This window comes from Artemia franciscana, chromosome 2 (genome assembly GCF_032884065.1).
Source record: "Artemia franciscana chromosome 2, ASM3288406v1, whole genome shotgun sequence".
NCBI classification, from domain to species: domain Eukaryota; kingdom Metazoa; phylum Arthropoda; class Branchiopoda; order Anostraca; family Artemiidae; genus Artemia; species Artemia franciscana.
In genome coordinates, this window is record NC_088864.1 from 2,215,079 (window position 1) to 2,236,174 (window position 21,096).

At 36.2% G+C, this 21,096-nt stretch overlaps 1 protein-coding gene across 1 annotated transcript; it reads left to right on the forward strand.

The window, feature by feature from the left end:
* Positions 1-1,450: 1,450 nt before the first annotated feature.
* On the forward strand, positions 1,451-1,840 carry LOC136044003 (protein Pixie-like). The gene has a single exon (XM_065729092.1). The coding sequence runs from the start codon at positions 1,451-1,453 to the stop codon at positions 1,838-1,840; it is 390 nt and encodes a 129-aa protein (XP_065585164.1).
* Positions 1,841-21,096: the final 19,256 nt, after the last annotated feature.

Consider the following 21,096-nt stretch of genomic DNA (forward strand, 5'->3'; position numbering starts at 1 on the left):
ATTACCCATATGAGGGGCTCACCTCCTTCTAATACCTCGCTCTTTACGCTAAAGTATTTTCGGTAATTTCAACTACTTATTCTACGGCTTTTGTGATTCAGGGGGTCATTCTTAATGAATTGGGATAAAATTTAAGCTTTCGTGTAAAGAGCGAGGTACTGACGATGGGGCGAATCCCCTCATATATGTAATAAAAACATGAGAATACAAAAGTTCTTTACGTAAGCTAATTTATAAGTTACGTAAATCTTTTACCAATAAAAAGATTCGTAAAAAATTAAAAGTTCTAGTTGCCTTTTTAATTAACCAAAAAATCGGGGGGCAACTAGGCTTCGTCCCCCGCTCTTTTTTTCTCAAAATCATTCGATCAAAATTATGAGAAAGCCATTGAGCCAAAAAAAAAATATGCAAATTTCGTTTTGATCATTCCTCTGCGGAGAGCCAAAATCAAAACATGCATTGATTCAAAAACGTTCAGAAATTAAATAAAAAAAACAAGTTTTTTCAACTGAAAGTAAGGAGTGACATCAAAACTTAAAACGCACAGAAATTACTTTGTATATGAAAGAGGCTGCTTCCTCATCAACGCCCCGCTCTTTACGCTAAAGTTTTTTTACTGTTTTAGAAAAAAGAATTGAGAGAAAGAGTCAAACTTTAGCGTAAAGAGCGGGGCGTTGATGAGGAAGCAGCCTCTTTCATATACAAAGTAATTTCTGTGCGTTTTAAGTTTTGATGTCACTCCTTACTTTCAGTTGAAAAAACTTGTTTTTTTTATTTAATTTCATTAAAGCACCTAGTTCAAATTTGGCTACTAGATGGACAGAACCGTAAAGTCAAAAAGTGAGCTATTGCATTTCCTTCTGTAAAATATTATTATCTAAAAAAGCTTCTATCTCTTTCACACGTCATAAAAACGTCATGATCCCAAGATAATAGGATAAGGTTAAGTTTACTCCTTTTTGAACTGTTTTTGAAAATATTATATGATTCAAAAATCTCGTAACAACGATAGAAACTAAAATCTAAGATTAACGATGGCATATTTGGAAGTTGTTTCAAAAACAATCAATGATACTATTTGGCATGACATCCAAGACGGAAAGTTTAAATTTTCAGAGACTGCAACAGAAGAAGAGATAAAACTTATGCGGCACTTTGAGTATCCTAACATGAAGAAAACCTTAGGAGAATTCGCCTTGCAAGTTGAAGGGGGTGAATTTACAGATGCTGAAATTATTGTGCTACTTGGTGAAAATGGAACAGGGAAGACAACCCTTATTCAGCTGCTGGCGGGTAACTTACGTCCAGACAAAGGAAGGGCAGAAGTTCCCCTTGGCAAATAAGTTATAAGCCACAGAAACTCACAACCAAATATGATGGAAAAGTGCGAAGCCTATTGGTGGAGAAGATTAGGGATGCCTTTACTCATGCACAGTTTAACACTGACGTAATGAAACCAATGAAAATCGAGGATATTATGGATCAGGATGTTCAGTGTTTATCTGCTGGTGAGCTTCAACGAGTGGCACTGGTCCTTACCTTAGGAAAACCCGCAGATGTTTATCTGATTGATGAGCCCTTAGCCTATCTGGATTCAGAGCAACGTCTTGTTGCAGCGAAAGTCATTAAAAACTTTATCCTGCACACCAAGAAAACAGCCTTTGTTGTGGAGTCAGAATTTATAATGTCATCATATTTGGCTGATCGAGTTATAGTTTTTAATGGCGTTCCGTCCCAGAATGCTTCAGCAGCCGCACCACAGTCCCTTCTCTGTGGAATGAATCGCTTTTTGAAACTTCTTGGAAATATGTTTAGAAGAGATCCCAACAACTTAAACTAATACTATCATTAAATTAATAATTTAATGATACAAATTACTTTCAACAGACAGGTTTTATTCTAGATTAAGGGGGAAAAATATTCCTGTAGAAGAATATATAAGAGCGAAATCTAATTGGAAATTAATTAAATGTAAAATAATATTAGACTACAAAGTGATCCATAAAAAGCGATGTTTTAATTTTATAGGATATTTTTTAAAACTTTAGAAAACTTAAGCTTATTGAATTATAAATTAGATCTACATCACATCATTTCAGCACCAGGACTAACATAAGAAGCTTTTCTCAAACACTCTAAAGCTGAAGTTCCTTTACAAGATTTTCAGACAAAGATTTGTATACCTTTATTGAAAAAGGAATAAGAGGAGGTGTATCGCATTGTATGAAAGGACACATTAAAGCAAATAATAAGTATATGAACAACTGTAATCAAAAACAATATTCAAACCATTTAATGTATTTAGATACTATAAATTTATATGGTTGGACAATGTTGCAAAATCTACCTGAAAAACATTTTACCTTTATTTGATCACCTTTTCTAATTAATCATTAGTACACGGCTCAAACTGAAAATTAAAACGCCCTCATCTATAGTAAAAAAATTTCTTCTTCTGGAATTGATCCTTATGGGTTTTATATATTTGCTGTATATTTTCCCAAACCTGTGAAAAGTGCTCACCAAACTGATCTGCAATTGCATGTTTGTCTGTAATTTCCAAACCATAAATTTCAAGCAGATGATGTTCGGAATCTTTCTTAGTTTTCATAATCTCGTTAATAAATTCCTATGATCCCTTAATGTTACCCTGATTCTCTAGTAATTTTTGCTCATAATACAGTTTCTTGGCTTTCCTTCTCAGATAGTTCCCTTTATTTCTTGCTAATCTGAATAACTCAATATTCTCATCATTTTCTGAGTTCAGATATTGTTCATATGATTCTCAATCTCATTTAAAATATCATCATGTACCCCTGGTTGAAGGAGATATTGTTTTCTTTGCTTCACTGTTCTAACTGGGCATGTCTTATAAAAATCAGTTGGACAATAGAGCTCATTATATTGAAAGCCTTTGACGCATAAGCGTCAATTTCAAGACCCGGGTATCAATTAAGACAGCTCAACTCCTCTGAAAACTTTTCCAAGTTCTCTTTTTTCAGCTGTCTTACTTTATTGTGTTTTATTGTATATGCTATTTTCTTTCAACAGTAATCTTTCCAACAACTAGTAAATTGTCTGAACCAGGGAAAATTATACCATCAGTCTAACTATGATTCAGGTAATTTAAACTCATAAATGTAGCAGAATAACTAGAAATCCTTGTGGGTAAGCTCATCAAAGGGTAAAGATCATATGAAAAAAAACTGTATGCTCTAAAATCTAAAAGATCAAATTTAGAATTTTTCAAGCAAATAAAATATAACCTTATAGCCCCGAATAAAAACTTGAATGTAGCCCTCCCTAGCCCTGACTAAAATCTAGCCCCAATCAGTTCTTTAAAACCATCAAAAACTCCACCAAGCGAACACTAGGTAGCCAGTGATTTGAATATTTTGAATATTTTAGCTCTCGGCTTTAAGATTGGATTTGAGAAAACGCCATTAAAAGCTTTGAGAAAAAGAAACAAAATTTTTACTTTTGAAGAACTGTAGGCTATAAGAAAAGAAGTTGATATTTTTTTGTATAAAGGTGTTATTATTAAAGTCTCTGAGTTCAGTATAAAGCAAATAATTTGTATTTCTCCCGTTTTTAAAGTCCCGAAGAAAGATGGGTCTTCTCGGTTTATTCTGGATATTTTTAAATCTAAACAAACCATTAAATATTATAATTTTAAATGGAAGTATTCAGTCTGTGGTTCTTTTAATAATAAAAATCGTTATATGGCCCCTGTTGACCTTGTCGATTTTTATTATATTTATACCCTGTTGATTTTGATGATCAAATATGGCTTTGTTTTGAAAGAGATTGTTGTTATGCTTTCATATATATGTCAAAGAGTTTATCCTTCTCCCCAAGGGTTCTTATAAAACCTATATAACTTCGAAGACTACACTGCCTTTCCATGACGAACTTTTATTGCTGATGATGAACACTGTATATGTGTTCGAAATATCCAGTTAAATAATTTTATATCTATTCACTGTCAATAAAAAGATTTCATCCCTATTTTGAACTGTTTTACTTTTATAAAAACCTATGAAACCCGTATTCTCCCTACTTCGATGAAAAGGGTATTTGTCTATTGTTTATTTGGATGATTCTCTCCTTCTGGGAAGGACAATATTTAGAATGTCAAAACAGTGTCTATGAAACAGTGAAATCACTGTCAGAGCTGGGTTTCATTCGGAAAAGTCAGTTCTTATTTCTAGACAACAAATAGAATTTCTTGATTTTCTGTTAGATTCACGATCAATGCGTATTTTCCTCCCGGAAAGAAAATATAAGAAAGCCTTAAATTCAGTTTCTTAAATTCTTTTCAAGTCTTAAAAGTTAAGAATTGACTACGATTCAATAATTGGCCGAAAGTCTAGGTGTCCTTGTTACAACCTTCCCAGTAGTGTAAATGGGGCTTTTGTATTACAGGAAAGCGGAATTGTTGAAAACTCAAGCAGTAAAAAACGCAAGAGGTGATTTTGTGGCAAGGCTCACTTGAACATCCATTGTAAGTCTGGAACTGTAATGACGGTTGGATGTTGCCAATCATGCTTCTAAAGTATTTGATTTTAGATCAATTCACAAATATTTGTGTAGTGATGCATCGAAACTTGGTTAGGAACTTGTGGATGAATTTTCTATGAAAATTGCCACAGGTCAATTATTCTCATAATAGAAGGGATTTGACATCAATGTTATCAAAACGATTGCCGTTTATTTTGGGATTAAAATGCTTTGCTCAGAATATTCAAGGCATGATTGTCCAGCTGTGTTCAGACAATATAACAGCAGTAGCTTGCATTAATAAAATGGTAGAATCAGAATCCAAGTTTTGTAAGTATTTCGCAAATAAGGTCCAGCAACTGGCATTGCACAGCAAAGGGTAGATATATGATAAAGCATCAAGAAAATTTGATAATGAAAAAGAAAAGAAGGAGCACCAGCGTAGCTGAAAGTCCAACTGCCCTCCCAATTTCACTTCCTATTGAACTCTCAGCGTTTCATCATGAGCTTAACCACCGCATAATACAATGACTTTAAAATACTGGTGTTGCTTTTGGTCAATCGAGGCGATTGCGTGCCTCTATCTCAGGTGAACTTTCAGCTACGCTGGCACTCGTTCTTTGGATTAAAATTACAATCAATCTTCAAATTTGGTAAGAGTTCGATTAATTTATCAATTTACTGTAAAAGATTCAAATAACCAGTTGCAACTTGGCAATTCCTCGTGCAAACACAAAGCATCCGTTCATCATTACCTGAACTAAAACCATTTTTTGATGGCCAGACAAACGAACTTTGCCTTAGAGTTTCAAAGTGATCAGGCATGAAATCATCATGACCAATAGGAACTTTAACAAGATCCTCTATCAGTAACTGATTTTCTAAATATCTTTCCAATGTATGATTTGAATCATTATCCATCATGGATTCTAATTATCGCCAAAGACACCAACAGACAAAAAAAAAAAATAATAATACAAAATAAAACAACAGCATAACAAATACGCAAAAAAAAATAAAAAAGAAGGAAAAAGACACTAAGGGGATGGTACATGAAACAAAGAGAATAAAACGAAAATTCATATCTAACACATTTAACATATATCTATTCAATTAATATTTCACAATGTGTCAGCAGGTGACCTCACTCTTTTTGGATCCATATCATGTTGCTGGTACACAAAAATGCGGCCACAATCTGACTGAACATTTTGTATTCCATAACATTCACATTCACCGGCTAGGATTCCTTTTTGACAGGTAATCACTAACGAAAATTTCTGATTTGACTTGGCTCTACATACGTCATAAGCAATTCCTTTACTAACAAACTTTACAGGGACAGGAGTCAAAGTATTAATAGAATAGCCTGGGACACTAGGGTTCTTAAGTCTGAATCTGGTTGCCTTTAATACTTAAGACTGAGTTATAGGTCTACAGACCCATCTTGTCAAACACTTGGGCCGGGAGCGACCCGGCTCAATAGTAAACAAAACTCTAAAAACCAAAATTTTTATACCAGTAGATACATAAAAAAGAGTCAGATTTTATGCTGATTTTAAGTATATAAGTTTCATTCATCACTCATCAAAACTACAAGGCCGAGAAAATTTGCCTTATTTTCGAAAAAAGGGAAGCACCCCCTAAAATCTTAAAATCTTAATGAATATCACGCTATCAGATTTAACACATCAGAGAACCCTGTTGTAGAGGTTTCAAGCTCCTATCGGCAAAAACGTGGAATTTTGTATTTTTTGACAGATGAAAAATCACGGGTGCGTGTTTATTTGGTTTTATTGTTTTATTTTTGTTTTTTGTTTTTTTTTACAGGAGTGATGTTATAGACCCAGTCGTCCTAGAATGTTGCAGGAGGGCTCAATATAATGGGAACTAAAACTTGTAATACCCTTTTTAAGTGAGTAAAAATACTGGAGGACAACTTGGCTGCCTCCAACGATCATTTTCCCTCAAAGTCACGGGATAAAAATTTCAAGATAACCATTTTGTTTAGCATAGTCGAAAAATCTATTAGCTATGTCTTGAGAAAGGATTAATCCCCCAAAGTCCCTGGGGGAAGGGCTGTAAGTTACAAACTTTGACCATTCTTACATATAGTATTGGCTACTGGGAAGTATACAGACGATTTTGGAGGGATTTGTTTGGTGGGGAGAGGGGGGTTGGGGGGATAGGGTTACGTGGGAAGATCTTCTCATGGATGAATTTTATTATGGGATCAATAAAAAACGAAAAGAAATTAAATAAAAAAAATAAGTTATTTCAACTGAAAGTAAGGAGCAACATTACAAACTAAAAAGAAAAGAAATTATTATGTATATGAGGGTTTCGCCCCCTCGTCAATACTTTGCTTTTATGATAAATATTTTGAGTACTTTCAAAAGAGCAATTTATTCTAATTAAACGGCCGTTGTGATTCAGGGGTTATTCTTAAAGAATTGGAACAAAATTTGAACTTTAGCATAAAGAGTGAGGTATTGAAGAGGGCCGAACCCCCTCATATACGTCATAATTTCTCTTTGTTTTAAGTTTTAACATTGTTCTTTACTTTCAGTTGAAAAAACTTATTTTTTATTTAATTCACAATAGTATCAGATACAGCCACATTTAACTCAACTCTTGGTGTTTGCTCTAATCCAGAAAATAATAATGAATCCGACAGCTTCTCCTGCTCAAAATCGTCAAGCTTTTCTTCAAGTTTCTTAACACAAAATTCGAGAGATTCAATTTGACCTTTAAGGCTTACAAGGAAATTTTAAATTTGCTGAATTTTACCACTGCATTCAAGTTTTATCGAATCACAAATCTCTTGACACAGTAAGCTGGATATTTTCAGGATTCTTAGACCGAGTAACTGATCACATCATTTGGCAGCACTGGTTTGCCCCATTACTTTTTTCTGACTGTCCTGGATCATTTTGCTTTAATTTTCTCTACTTCGGCTTCAGTAGAGTTACTCTGATTATGCATAATGGAAATGTCTAAGTCTACATAAACTGCAGTTTCTTCTATATTTCCGTTTTTAACGTTGCCCTTTTTTATAATTTCATTGTAAATATCTGCATGATCTTGTGTTCACGGGAAGCATTCTTTACTCTTATTGCACGTTTTTAGAGGCAACTGGATAACTTTGAATTGGGTGTTTTAACGCCACCGCGGTTATCTGCCACAGTATGTTTTCCGCTACCCAGGAAATCTTGCATCATCAAGAGGATTAGAATAGACAAGTTAGGTTAGTCTATGTATATGTCTATGTCTATCCCTATGTCTATTTCTATGTCTATGTATATATCTATGTCTATTTTGACTTACCTGAATTAAAAGGTTGCAGGAAACATATGGTGGTGGAAAACCGCGGTTGCGCTAAAACACTGCTACCATAATTTTCCCTAAAATCCATCAGATTTACCTCGACAACAATCTGAAGGGCCTGTAGTCAAAAACAGCATTTCGAAAAGTTTTTCCAAATTGATATATCATTTTGATCTCGCGAACCGGCCATAGCGGTGATTCTGGAAACGAGCAAAGGCCAAATTCCCTTTTTTTATTTTGCCATATTCCAATATAAATTGTGAGGCCTAAAACAAATAATATCACAAGAGAAAAAGACTTATCTTGTGGTGGGACAGGCCAATAGCCTGTGTCGACGGTTTTGGCTAGGTGCCCCAATGGAAACTGCTTAATTCTCCTCCGTACTCTAACATTCAATCTCTGTGCTGATAATAACAATAATCCAACTAAGTTAAATAGCTAGTTTCAACAGTTCACTGCGTAAGAACACAATTAATTCCATCCAGCAAACTAGCACAGATCATCAAGATTGTGAAAATATAATTCGATTATTTGAGATGTTCTCACCTTAAAACCGGATGTAACTGTAATTTTTATTGTAATTTTTGATTAATTAGTTGTAATTTTTGCGAATTAATTCATATTTTAAGCTTTTTGATTTTTGCTTTTTGGCAGATTTTTGCGCATAACCGCAAATGAACTATACTGACCTATTTACTATGGAAATCTGCTCTACACATATATTAAATTCAATCTACAATTCTTCTTACTTTTCGCCATTTCACCCATGCTTAGTTTAAAATTACTCAAGGTGGTTATACCTGTTAATAAAAGTTTGATCGATTATACAACATATACGTTTTAGTATGTGAATATCTGCAATATTTGCTTTTTATGGCACTTGGTATTAACCAAGTGACATATAGCAATCGCCAATTCTGTCGGTCTGTCTGTCTGTCGGTCCCGGTTTTGCTACTTTAGGCACTTCCAGGTAAGCTACGACGATGAAATTTGGCAGGCGTATCAGGGACGGGACCAGCTTAAATAGAAATAGTCTATTTCCCAATTTGACCATCTGGGGGGGGGAGTGGGGGGCCGGTTAATTCGGAAAAAAACAGAAAAAATGAAGTATTTTTAACTTATGAATGGGTGATGGGATCTTAATGAAATTTGATGTTTGGAATGATATTGTGTCTCAGAGCTCTTATTTTACATCTCGACCGGATCTGGTGACATTGGGGAGGGGAGTTGGGAGGGGGAAACCTAAAACTTGGAAAACACTTAGAGTGGAGGGATCGGGATGAAACTTGGTTTGAAAAATAAACACAAGTGCTAGATACATGATTTGCATAAACGGAACGGATCCGCTCTCTTTGGGATAGTTGGGGGGGGGGGGTTATTTCTGAAAAATTAGAAAAAATGAGGTATTTTTAACTTACGAACGGGTTATCGGATCACAATGAAATTTGATATTTAGAAGGATATTGTGGCTCAGAGCTCTTATTTCAAACCCAACCAGATCTGGTGACATTGGGAGGGGGGAGTTGGGAGGGGGAAACCTAAAACTTGAAAAACACTTAGAGTGGAGGGATCGGGATGAAACTTGGTGGAAAAAATAATCACGAGTCCTAGATACATGATTGACATAACTGGAACGGATCTGCTCTCTTTGGGTAGTTGGGGGAGGGGTTAATTCTGAAAAATTAGAAAAAATGAGGTATTTTTAACTTACGAATGGGTTAGCAGATCTCAATGAAATTTGATATTTAGAAGGATATCGTGTCTCAAAGCTCTTATTTTAAATCCTGACTAGATCTGGTGACGTTGGGTGAAGTTTGGGGTCGGGGAACCTAAAATCATGGAAAACGCTTAGATTGGAGGGATCGGGATGAACCTTGGTGGGAAAAATAAGAAAAAATGACGTATTTTTAACTTACGAAAGAGTGATCGGATCTTCACGAAACTTGATATTTAGAAGGACCTCGTAAACTCAGATCTCTTATTTTAAATCTCAACCGGATCAAGCGTAATTGGGGGGGGGGGGAGTTGGGGGGACCGGAAATCTTAGAAAATACTTAAAGCGGTGAGATCAGGATGAAACTGGATGGGAAGAATAAGAACCCGTCTAAGATTTGTGACTGACAAAACCGGACCGGATCTGCTCTCTTTGGTGGAATTGGAGGGGGGGGGGTGTAATTTTGAAAATTGAGGTATTTGTAACTTACGAAAGTGTGACCAGATCCTAATGAAATTTGATATTTAGAGGGATCTTGTGCTTTAAAGTTCTTATTTTAAATTCCAACCAGATCCTGTGACGTTGGGGGGAGTTGGAGGGGGAAACCGGAATTCTTGGAAAATGTGAAAATTGGGCATTTTTATCTTACGAATAGATGATCGGATCTTAATGAAATTCGATTTTTAGAAAGAATTCATGTTTCAGAGCTCTTATTTCAAATCCCGACCTGATCGTTTGACATTGGGGAGAGCTGGAGGGGAAAATCTTGGAAAAACACTTGGAGTGTAGGAATCGGGATGAAGCTTGGTGGATAGAATAAACAAATGTCCTTAATACGTGATTGACAGAATCGTACTGGATTCGCTCTCTTTGGGGGAGCTGGGGGGAGGGTTCAGTGATTTGGCGAGTTTGGTGCTTCTGGACGTGCTAGGACGATGAAAATTGATAGGTGTGTCAGGGAGCTTAACAATTTGACTTGATATAGTCGTTTTCCCAGATTCGACCATCTGGGGGGCTAAAGGGAGAGGAAAAATTAGAAAAAATTAGGTATTTATAACTTACGAGTGAGTGATCGGATCTTAATGAATTTTGATATTTAGAAGGACATCGTGACTCAGAGCTCTTATTTTAAATCCTGACCGACATTAAGCCTCTTATTTTCCTTTTTAAATCAATCTATTGATTCATAGAATTTTGTTAGAGCTCATACCATATGATCTCTTGGCTCTTAGCTCTTCTCGCCTCGTCACAAGTGCCATATGAGCTATTAGCTCTTGTTTTATTACTTTCTATTTTGAATAGTAGTGAAGAAGATGGTAGCGACGCAATAGTTTCTTTTAAATCATGTCGCAAATGTTATGATTTCTAAATCCAGCGTTCAGAAATCAATATAAAACATAGATGAGTAGATCGTAACATATTTATTATTTCATGTCTGTCATTGAGACAGAACCATGTGTTTTATGAATGGAACACCCGGACTAGAGAAAAAATTAGTAGGCCATAAAATCCTGATTCGTCGCAAGATTTAAGAGGGCGGAAACCATAACCGTCATTTTTGGTATCGATGAAATATTATTTACTGTAATGCGTGTAGGATTCAAAGAATTGATCTTAGTGAGTGATTTTGGTCGGAATGGATTACGTTTTGTGAACTATAAAATATAACATCATAGTAGAATAATATGGCATGGAAAAATTGATAAAATGATAAAATTATAGACGGTAAAAAAACAATGAAATATTGTTATGATAGTATTGGTCTAACAACCCTGATATATGCACCTTACTTGTAATCAATCGACGACTATGAATGAAATTTTGTGATCTGCAAAGCGTCGCTGTAACAAAATTAAGCAAAAAAAAAAACATTGAAATTTTCCCACTTGAGGAGTGGCGCCCCTCGAGGAAAGTACAGTCTAGTAAACGACGTAGCATTCGCACGGGATTCTGATTAATGGTTAATTCGTCTTGGCGTGGTCTGTTTTGGTGGGAGTTTTCGGCTGAAAAACCTCTTCCAATCTAATTTCTATGGGCTGTCCCCCGTAGTAGCATAATATTTGTAGCCATGGATATATAATGAGTCGGAGGTAAAAGGGTTTGGACTATTTTTGCCAGATTTTGACTCTTGTTGATAGAAGAGAATCGCCAAGCGCTGAAAACCATGTTGTGACCAAGATGGGCTCAGGATTACACAAAACCACCAATCATGCTCAAGGTCCCTGGGACTTCTTGCTGTCCTGTTCAAAGCCAGCTTAAGCGCTTCGATGTAGACTTGAGAATATATGTTGGTCCCCATCCTGCACTGGTATACGGGATCATTCCTGAGGCCAAAATAATTTCAATAATTTAGAAAACATGAAAACTGGAACTTTAAATGTTACGACGTTGAACAAGAGCCAAGAGCAGAGATAGCACTTATGACGAGGACGGAAGAGCCTCCACCCCGTTTCCATCACAACCTTTTTCCCACCAAATTTCACTACGATCTCTCCACACTAAGCTTTTTTCAAGATTTTGGGTTCCCCCTCCAACTCCTCCCAATGTCACCGAATCCAGTCCGGATATAAAATTAAAAACTCTGATACACAAGGTCCTTCTAAATATCAAATTTTGTTAAGATCCAATAACTTGTTCGTAAGTTAAAAATACCTCATTTCTTCTAATTTTTCCAAAGTAACCGTCCTTCCACTCCTCCCGAGATGGTCAAATCGGGAAGTGACTATTTCTAATTTAATCTGGTCGGGTCCCTGATAGCCTGTCAACTTTCAGCGATCACTATATTGATCATGTATCTAGTTTCAGATCTTCTTCTTGCAAAATTATGGTGTTCCGGGATTCGAACTTAGGACCCCTCACACCCTAAGTGAGAATCATGCCCCTATACCACAAGCCGTACTTAAGAAGAACAACCGTTTGTTTTATCTGCAAATAAAATTCTTTCCAACTATCTTGTTCGCTCGCTCCTCCCCCACAGATAATCGAATTGGGGAAGAGATTATTTCTAATTTGATTTAATCTTGTCCCTGATACGCCTACCAACTTTCATTGTCCTAGCTTATCTGGAATTGCCCAAACCAGCAAATCCCCTAGCTCCCCCAGAGAGAGTGAATCCGGTCCGGTTATGTCAATAACGTATCTAGGACATACGCTTATTCTTCCCAAAAAGTTTCATCACGATCTCTACACTCTAAGCGTTTTCCAAGATTTCCCGTTTTCTCTCCAGCTCCCCCAACGTCACCGAATCCGGTCGAAATTTAAAATAAAAGCTCTGATACACGGGGTCCTTCTAAATATCTAATTTCATTAAGGTATGATCAGTGGCTCGTAAATTAAAAATACATGTTTTTTTCAAATTTTTCAGAATTAGCCCCCTCCCAACTCCCCTAAAGACAACTAACCCGGTCTGGTTCTGTCAATATTGTATCTAGGATTTGTGCTTATTCTTCAAACCAAGTATCAGCACGATTTCTCCACTCTAAGCGTTTTCAAAGATTTCTGGTTTCCTCCTCCAACTCCCCCCAATGTAACTAGATCGATTCAGGATTTAAAATAAGAGCCCTGATACACAAGGCCCTTCTTTACATCAAATTTCATTAAGATCCAATCACCCATTCTTAACTTAAAAATACCTCATATTTTTCTAATTTTTCCGAATTACCAAATAAGGTCATGCCTCCAACTCCCGCAAAGAGAGCGGATCCGATCTGGTTATCTCAATCATCTATTTAGTATTTGTGCTTATTTTTCCCACCAAGTTTCATCCCAATCTCTCCGCTCTGAGGGTTTTGCAAGATTTCCGTTTCCCTCCCCCAACTCACCCCAACGACATTGGATCTGATCGGAATTTAGAATATGATATCTTAGTTACGAGGTCCTTCTAAATATCAAATTTTATTAAGACTATTGTTTTTATTTGAACAGTGGGACTTTCCATTTCCTTGTTACAACGTAATAGTCCAAGGCAGTTCAAGCCACGGTGACACTTTATTACTGGCTCGTGGCACCCTCCTGTACATATTAAAAGCTCTAAAGTATTCTCAGCTATTTTACTCCAAATGTAATTCTCTAAAGTAAAACTGATAAAAACAATTTTAACAGATGGACTATCCATTTAGTTTTTAGAGTGTGATAGTCCAAGGCAGTTAACAAAACTTTGAAACTTGAATGGATTTCCCATGGCAACCCACGGCACAATAATTCTTAAGGCATTTTTAGACAATTTCCTACAAAAATAACATTACAAAGTAAAATTGACCATTGATTTTATTTTAACAGTAGAACTTTCCATATCATTGTTAGAACAAGATAGTCCAAAGCAATTAACGCCACTATGACACTCTATGGTTCGTTCATGGCTTCCCTGGCACATACTATCATTCCTAAAGTGTTATCAACCATTTTAATACAAAAATACCTCTCAATCTAAAGGTGACCATTGTTTTTATTCAAACAGCAAAAATTTATATTTCGCTATTTGATTCCGATAGTCCAAGACAGTCCACAACCCCACAAACGCTACCACCACACCAAGGGTTAGCCACTCTATGGCTGACCCTTAAAATCCTCTGGCAAAACTATCATTCCTAAAGCATTTTCAGACATCTTCCCTCAAAAATAACTCTGTAAAATAAAACTGATCATTGGTTTTACTTGAACTGAAGGACTTACCATTTAATTGTTAAAATGTGATAGTACAAGGCAGTTTGCACCACCTTGACACTCTATAGCTGGTCCAAGGCACCGCCCGGTACACACTATCATTCTTCAAGTATTTTCAGTCATTTTTCTACAAAAATACCCCTAAAGTAAAATTGAAATTGTTTTTAGTTGAATAATTGGACTTTCCATTCCATTGTTAGAACTTGATATTCCAAGGCATTTCACACTACTGTGACACTCTTTGGCTGGCTATTGGCACCCTCTGGCCTGTAATATCATTCTTATGGATTTTAGGAAATTTTCCTACTGAAATAAACCAACAAAGTAAAACTTACAATTTTTTTCCATTTCAGGCTTGGAACGTCTTAGTCCAAAGTAGTTCACGCCATAGTGACGTTCTACTAAAAAAAGAGGAGATGACAGGAAGGGGACTAGTTACCTTCCATTACTGTCAAATCTTAAAAGGGAACTAGAACTTCCAGTTTTTAGCCAACTGATCGTCCTTTTAAGTATAACAACCAATCCTTCTATAAAAACCTTAAATGCAGCCGGGGCATAACTTACAACCCTCACCCCCAGACTCTTGTAGTTTGTATCAACCTCAAGAGCTTTTTTTATATGATATTTGGAGTGTTCGAAATAAAATGACTGTCTTAAAATTCCTATTGAATACCATTTCGGAATATACGACGTTTTTTTGTGGCGGAGGGGGGTGGCTGTCCTCTGATCACTTTTACTCTTAAAAAGAACACTAGAAATTCTGATTACCAATCCAAAGAGTCTCCTTCAAAGCATTTATGACCACCTCTCTTATAAGAACTATATATGCCCCCCGGAAGTAATTTTAAAGGCTTTCCCAAAAAGCTTCCTGGGGGGTGTCCTCCAACTACGATGCACAAAATTACTATTTCCACGTTTTGATCAAAGGTCTTTGGGGAAATGATAGGTATGTGTCTTGGGGGGGGGGGCTGGTTGCTCTCAAATCAATTTTTGACTCTTAACAAGGAAGTAGAACTTACAATAGGAATTTCTGAAAATTATTATTTGATGCATTTTGCATCAAATGGAGTTTGGGTGGGGGCTGCTTCCCTCTAATCACTTTTTTCTTAAAAATCGCACTAGAAATTCTGATTACCAATGCAATGAGTCCTCTCTAAAGTATATATGACCATCAATTCTATAAAAACCTTATGCGCCCCCAGGGCATAACTTACAACCCTTGCCCTGAGAGCTGTTGGGGTGGGGGTGTTTTCCTCAAAGAAATAATTTCTAGACCCATCAAATACGATGAAAACAATTGCTGTCTCCAAGTTTTGATTGGATGTCATTTGGGAAATGATGGACGTGGGAGGGGAGAGGCTGATTGTTCTAAATACACTTTTCACTCTTAAAAACGGTACTATAACTTCCAATTTCAAATCAAATGAGCCAAATATGCCAAGGTTTATACGACCACCCATTCAATAAAAACCTTCATCCCTGTTGGCTCTTAATAGGGAACTAGGACTTACAATTTTCAACCAAATGAGCCTCCTCTAAGGTTTATGTAACACTCCCTTCTACGAAAACCTTAAATATATCCGGAGCAAAACTTAAAACCCTTGCCCCGAGGCTTCGTTTTTTTTCATCCCCAAAAACCTTGTTATATGACATTGGACCTATTTTGAATAAAATGGCCATCTTCAAATTTCTGTCAGATGCAATTAGAAAAAATACAAAGTGTGAGGGGATATTTGCCTTGCAATCACTTTGATTGTTAAAAAGGGCACTAGAACTTCTGATTACCAAACCAATGAGCCCCTCTTAAGCTTATCTGACCACCTGTTTTATAAGAACCTTACATGCCCCGGGGCATAGCTTATAACCATTACCCTGAGGGCTGTGAAAGGGGGGTTGTCCTCCTCAAATGTATAATTTTCAGACTTTTAAAGTTGAACAAAATAGTTATTTTAAAATTTTGACTATATGTGTTTGAAAAAATGACGGCGTTGGAGGGGGGTTGATTGCCTCAAATCATTTTCTACTATTAAAAAGGGCTCTAGCTCCATCAATTTTATACTGAATGAGCCCTTTTCAAAGTTTCAGTGATAGGTACTTCGATATAAAGTGCCCTGGTCTAAAAACCCCAAAAATAAAACTAAATGTAAATAATAAATTGTGGCAACATCACTCTCTACTTAGGCAGCGCTATTGCATTTCCTATGAGAAGCACTATTGCCTTTCCTCTGAGCAGTGCTATTGCACTGCCTATGATTTCTGTTCGTTCTGAGTTTCATTAAGTTATTGATGGTAATTTAAACCCTTTTGATTTAGGCTAAAGTAACATTCAGTTTTAAAATATAATGGACCAATTGCATAATTAGGGGGTTGACATGGCCAATATCCCTAAAGACTTAGTTGCTGGGCCGTTTTACTATGCTGATTAAATACCTGTCAGCCTGAAAAACCTAGATACATTTAAACTTTTTTTTATTTATTTCAATCCCCAAAGTATTCCTAAAAGTTTCAACTGAATACCCCTAGTCATTCTCGATACATTGCTGAGGTGTCTTATTGGCAACCATTTAAGAAAATGCCTTTTGACAAATTTAGTTTTAAGGTATAATCGGCCAATTGCATAATTGTAGGGGTAGATATGCTTAATATCCCTAAAGAAATAGTTGCTAGACCGTTCTACTATGCTGAACAAAATGGTTGTCTCAAAATATTTGACTGGATGCGTTTTGAAAATGAATGGGCTTGAGAGAAGTGCTGCTTGCCCTCCAATCTCTGTTTACTCTGAAAAGGGAACCAGAACTTTTAATTTTGAATCAAATTAGCTCCTTTAAAAGTTTTCATGTCATTTCTAGCTATTATGGTGTTGCTGCCTATGATATTGCTTATATACCCTTTTGAAAACCTGCATACACACAGTTTTTTCGTTTAATTGAAAGTCCCCCTAAACTTTCCCTAAAAGTTTCACCTTAATACCCTTAGTGTCAGTAGTTACAGTAACTGTAGTGTTAGTATTAAAAGTATGCACATAGTACATTCTGGCTAGTTCAAAATACCCTACAACTTATCCTCCTTAAAGGTCTAACTTGATAAAAATGTTGTTCTTCACACATGTTTTGTCACCTTTTTGAAAGTCCGCATGCTCATAGTCATTTTTGGTTCAGTTCAATATCCACCTAAATTTTCCTTAAAAGCTTGATCTTAATAGCCATAGCTTGTGCAGTAGCAGTATCCGTATAGCATCTTTGTTTTCTTCAACATCCCCTTCAAAACACGCTGAAAGATTAAGCTTAATATCATCAAACGTTCCTAAAGTATTTCTGCTGCATCTGTTTGAAATCCTGTGTGGACATAGTGTGTTTGAATTAGTTCCATACAGTCTCTATACATCCCAAATTTTTAAAACATCCCTCTCATCGAGTCAGGGTAGTTTTAACTTAATACAATCAGCCATTGCTATGACACTACTGAAATGTCCTTTTAATAACCTGTATGTTCATAAACCCCTTGAAATGTTCCTTTCAATGCCTTTAGCATTACAAGAACTTACAACAAAAGTAGTAATTGTAGTAGTTATAGCAAACGCAGCAGGGTTAGAAGTAGTGTTCATATATTCCATTTTGGTGAAATGATCTTCTCATTTAAGAATTCTCTGGAAGTTTCAATTTAATACCCAAATCAAAATTTGATATACACTGTTTTGACAGCATGCATGAACATAGCGTCTTTTGCTTTAGTTCAAATTTACCCTCAACACTAAAATGGAAGTAGTTGTAGTGGTTTTAATTGTAATAATACTAGTAGAACGCAAATATCGCCTTTCTGATCATCCCCCTTATCATTTCCTGAATTTTTCAAATCAATGTACTCAGTTATTCCCGTTTTACACTTTTTCCCGTTTTACTCAGTTATTCCCGTTTTACACTTTTTCTACAATCCTTATACACTCAATGTGTTTTGATTTAGTTAACCACCTCTTTCAACATTTTCTAAAAGGCTCACCTGAACCTCCTACGTCCTCTTGGAAAGTAAGGTTTGAACTTGCATACCTTTCTTAATAACATATACAATGAGTAAACAATGAACGAATTGCCTAACTTACAGCCCTAGTGCTGAGGACTGTGGAGAGGTTGATATACCCAACGACATAATTATTGGACCTTTCCACAATTCTAAAAAAAGGACTCTTTTAAAATCTTAATTGGATGTGTTTTGGGAATGACGGACTTGAAGGAGAGGGGAGGGTTGATTGCAGTCCTTTCAGTTTTAACTCTTAAAAATAACACTAAAACTTCTAAATTCGAACCAAATGAGCTCCACCTGATCTAACATTTTCACGACCGCTTGTTCCATAAGAACCTTATGTACCCTTGGGAATAACTTAGAACCCTCGATCATGGGCTCGGGAGGATGGCATCCATCTTAAAGGCATCTTCATATGATTTTTGGAATTACCCTTGATTTCTCAGTCAACCGAATCAAAGGCCTTTTCTAGGTCAATGAAAAGAAGATAAAACTTTTTATTTCATTCCTTTGAGTCTTCAACCAGGATTCTCTGTGTAAAAATTAGATTTGCACACGATCTCTCAGGTCGGAAGCCGTGTTCTTTATTACGAAGATGTTGGTCAAGCTTCTGCTGTTGGCGCTGTAGTAAAATAATTGATATAAGTTTAATAAGTATTGACATTATAATAATGCCTCTCCGGTTGCCACAAACAAGCGCGTCGCCTTTTTTGAAGAACTTAATAATGGTTGCTTTCGTCCAGTCACTGGGCACTTTCAGGTCGCTCCATATCTGAGTTAGCAGCTAAACCCAAACTGTCATGCAATCGCGGAATGAAGTTTTCGGCATCTCAAATATAATCCTGGCATTCTTCCGTTCTGATGGTGGCTATGATTTCTTCTGGAGACGTTGGCTCTTTATTTACATAAAGAATCATTAATGGAGCGTCAGGAATTATATCTTGGTCATTAGTTCTCGGTTTCTTTAGTAGGCTCTTGAAGTGGGTTGCCCACCTCTCGTCAATCTTCAAAGGGTCTATCAAAAGGACTCTATTCTCGTCCTTTACTAGATTAGTCCTGTTAGCTTTGGTTCCAATCATTTCATTGATTAATCTATAGACTGTTTTCGAACCTCCCTTCTTTGCTGCTTCTTCTGCCAAAGCTGATTTGTGTTCCATATATTGCCTTTTGTTGGCCCAGGCATTCTTATTTACTTGTTTGTCTATTTCTCTATATGAGTCTTGCAGAACAATTAATTCAGATGCGTCTGAGCCCCACAGAATAGAAAGTTTGGCAGATTTTCCTGCATCCAGAATTGTTCGGAGATCCACCTTTCTTTCTTTTTCTTCTTTAGAAAAAGAAAACTATAAAACTATAAATTCCCAATCCATTAAGCATCTTATAAAGTTCACACGACCGCAACGTCCATACAAAACTCATATACCCCTGGGACATAGCTTAAAACCCTAGCCCCCAGACTCTGGAGGATTCTGTCAACCCCAAAGGCCTTTCTTATATGACCTTTGGACTATTTTTGGACAAGTGACTATCTAAAAATTTCTATCGGATGCATCTGGGAAAAAAATGACGTGGGGTGGGGCTGCTCCAGGTCATTTTGACACTTAAAAAGGGCACTCCGGAACTTTTAACTACGTTGAACAAAATAGCTATCAAAATTTTGATTAGATGTGTTTGGGTAATGGTGGGTAGGGCAGGAGGGTTGGTTGCCCTCCAATCACTTTCGACTATTGAAAAGGGTACTAGCACTTTCAATTTGTGATTTTCAATGACAGCTACCTTGATACGATAACAAAACAAACAAAAACAACAAAAATAATATATTGTGCCCATATCGCTCTTTACTTAGACAGCACTATTGCGCTGCTTTTCATTTGAAAAACTTGTTTTATTTAACTTAACCAAGTCCAAGATCCATCCTACGGATAAATTCAATGTGGTGGAATAGTCTTAGCATAAAGGTCCTTTGGGGAGTTCCCCTTAGTTATTTTGCCCTATATCTACTTGTGCCTCAACCAAACTAAGGTTTAATCAAAGATTCAAACTATTAAAAACTTTTATGTGAATTGTGAAATATCAAAAGAAATTCTGGTTTTACACTTTTTGATTACAAGTCTGGGGACTCTTTTTCAAACTTCTTCATGTCATTCTGGAAATTGCTGAGTTCTCTAGAATACTGTTTAGATATAATTTTTTTATTTCCGTTGGGAAATCCTACAATAAAATTACATTAGTAAAATATACAAAGAAATTCTTAGTCACCCCATGCACAGGATATAAGGTACTATATAAATATAAGGTACTAATAGAAGAGCTGGAAATAGGGATCTCTTATTATAAGCAGCTTTCATATCTCATTCGATTTTTAATAGAAACTCATTTAATGAGCTGACTCTGGGCTGAGATAAGACGATAAGGTCATAATTAATATTATTAGTTTTTAGTTACTTACTTTAAATAATTTTTAGTTGCCCTCCAACCTTTGCCTGGTTCATTGCGGATACCTTTACTTTTTTTTGTTACACGGAGACATGATATGAGTATCTAAATTGATCTGCTTCATTTTACCTTGAGTTCCAACTGTTATGAATGGATAATTACCAAGGCCATCATTATTACTTTTATTTTCACAAATTTTGGTATCTGATTGGTCTCTAGGCAGCTGCACACTCTGAATGGGATTATGAGGAATCATACCTCTTGAAACTTTGGGATTCCTCTGAAATAAAGTAAAGCGTATCTGTCTCTTTCCAAGTTTGGTCTCTTGGAAAAAAAATGTATGCCTTGGAACCAACAGTTGATTTGCATCACGATGTGTGTAAACCAGTAAAACAGCAGTATAAATTGCTATAGTTTTCTTTCTTATTATATAATTTTTC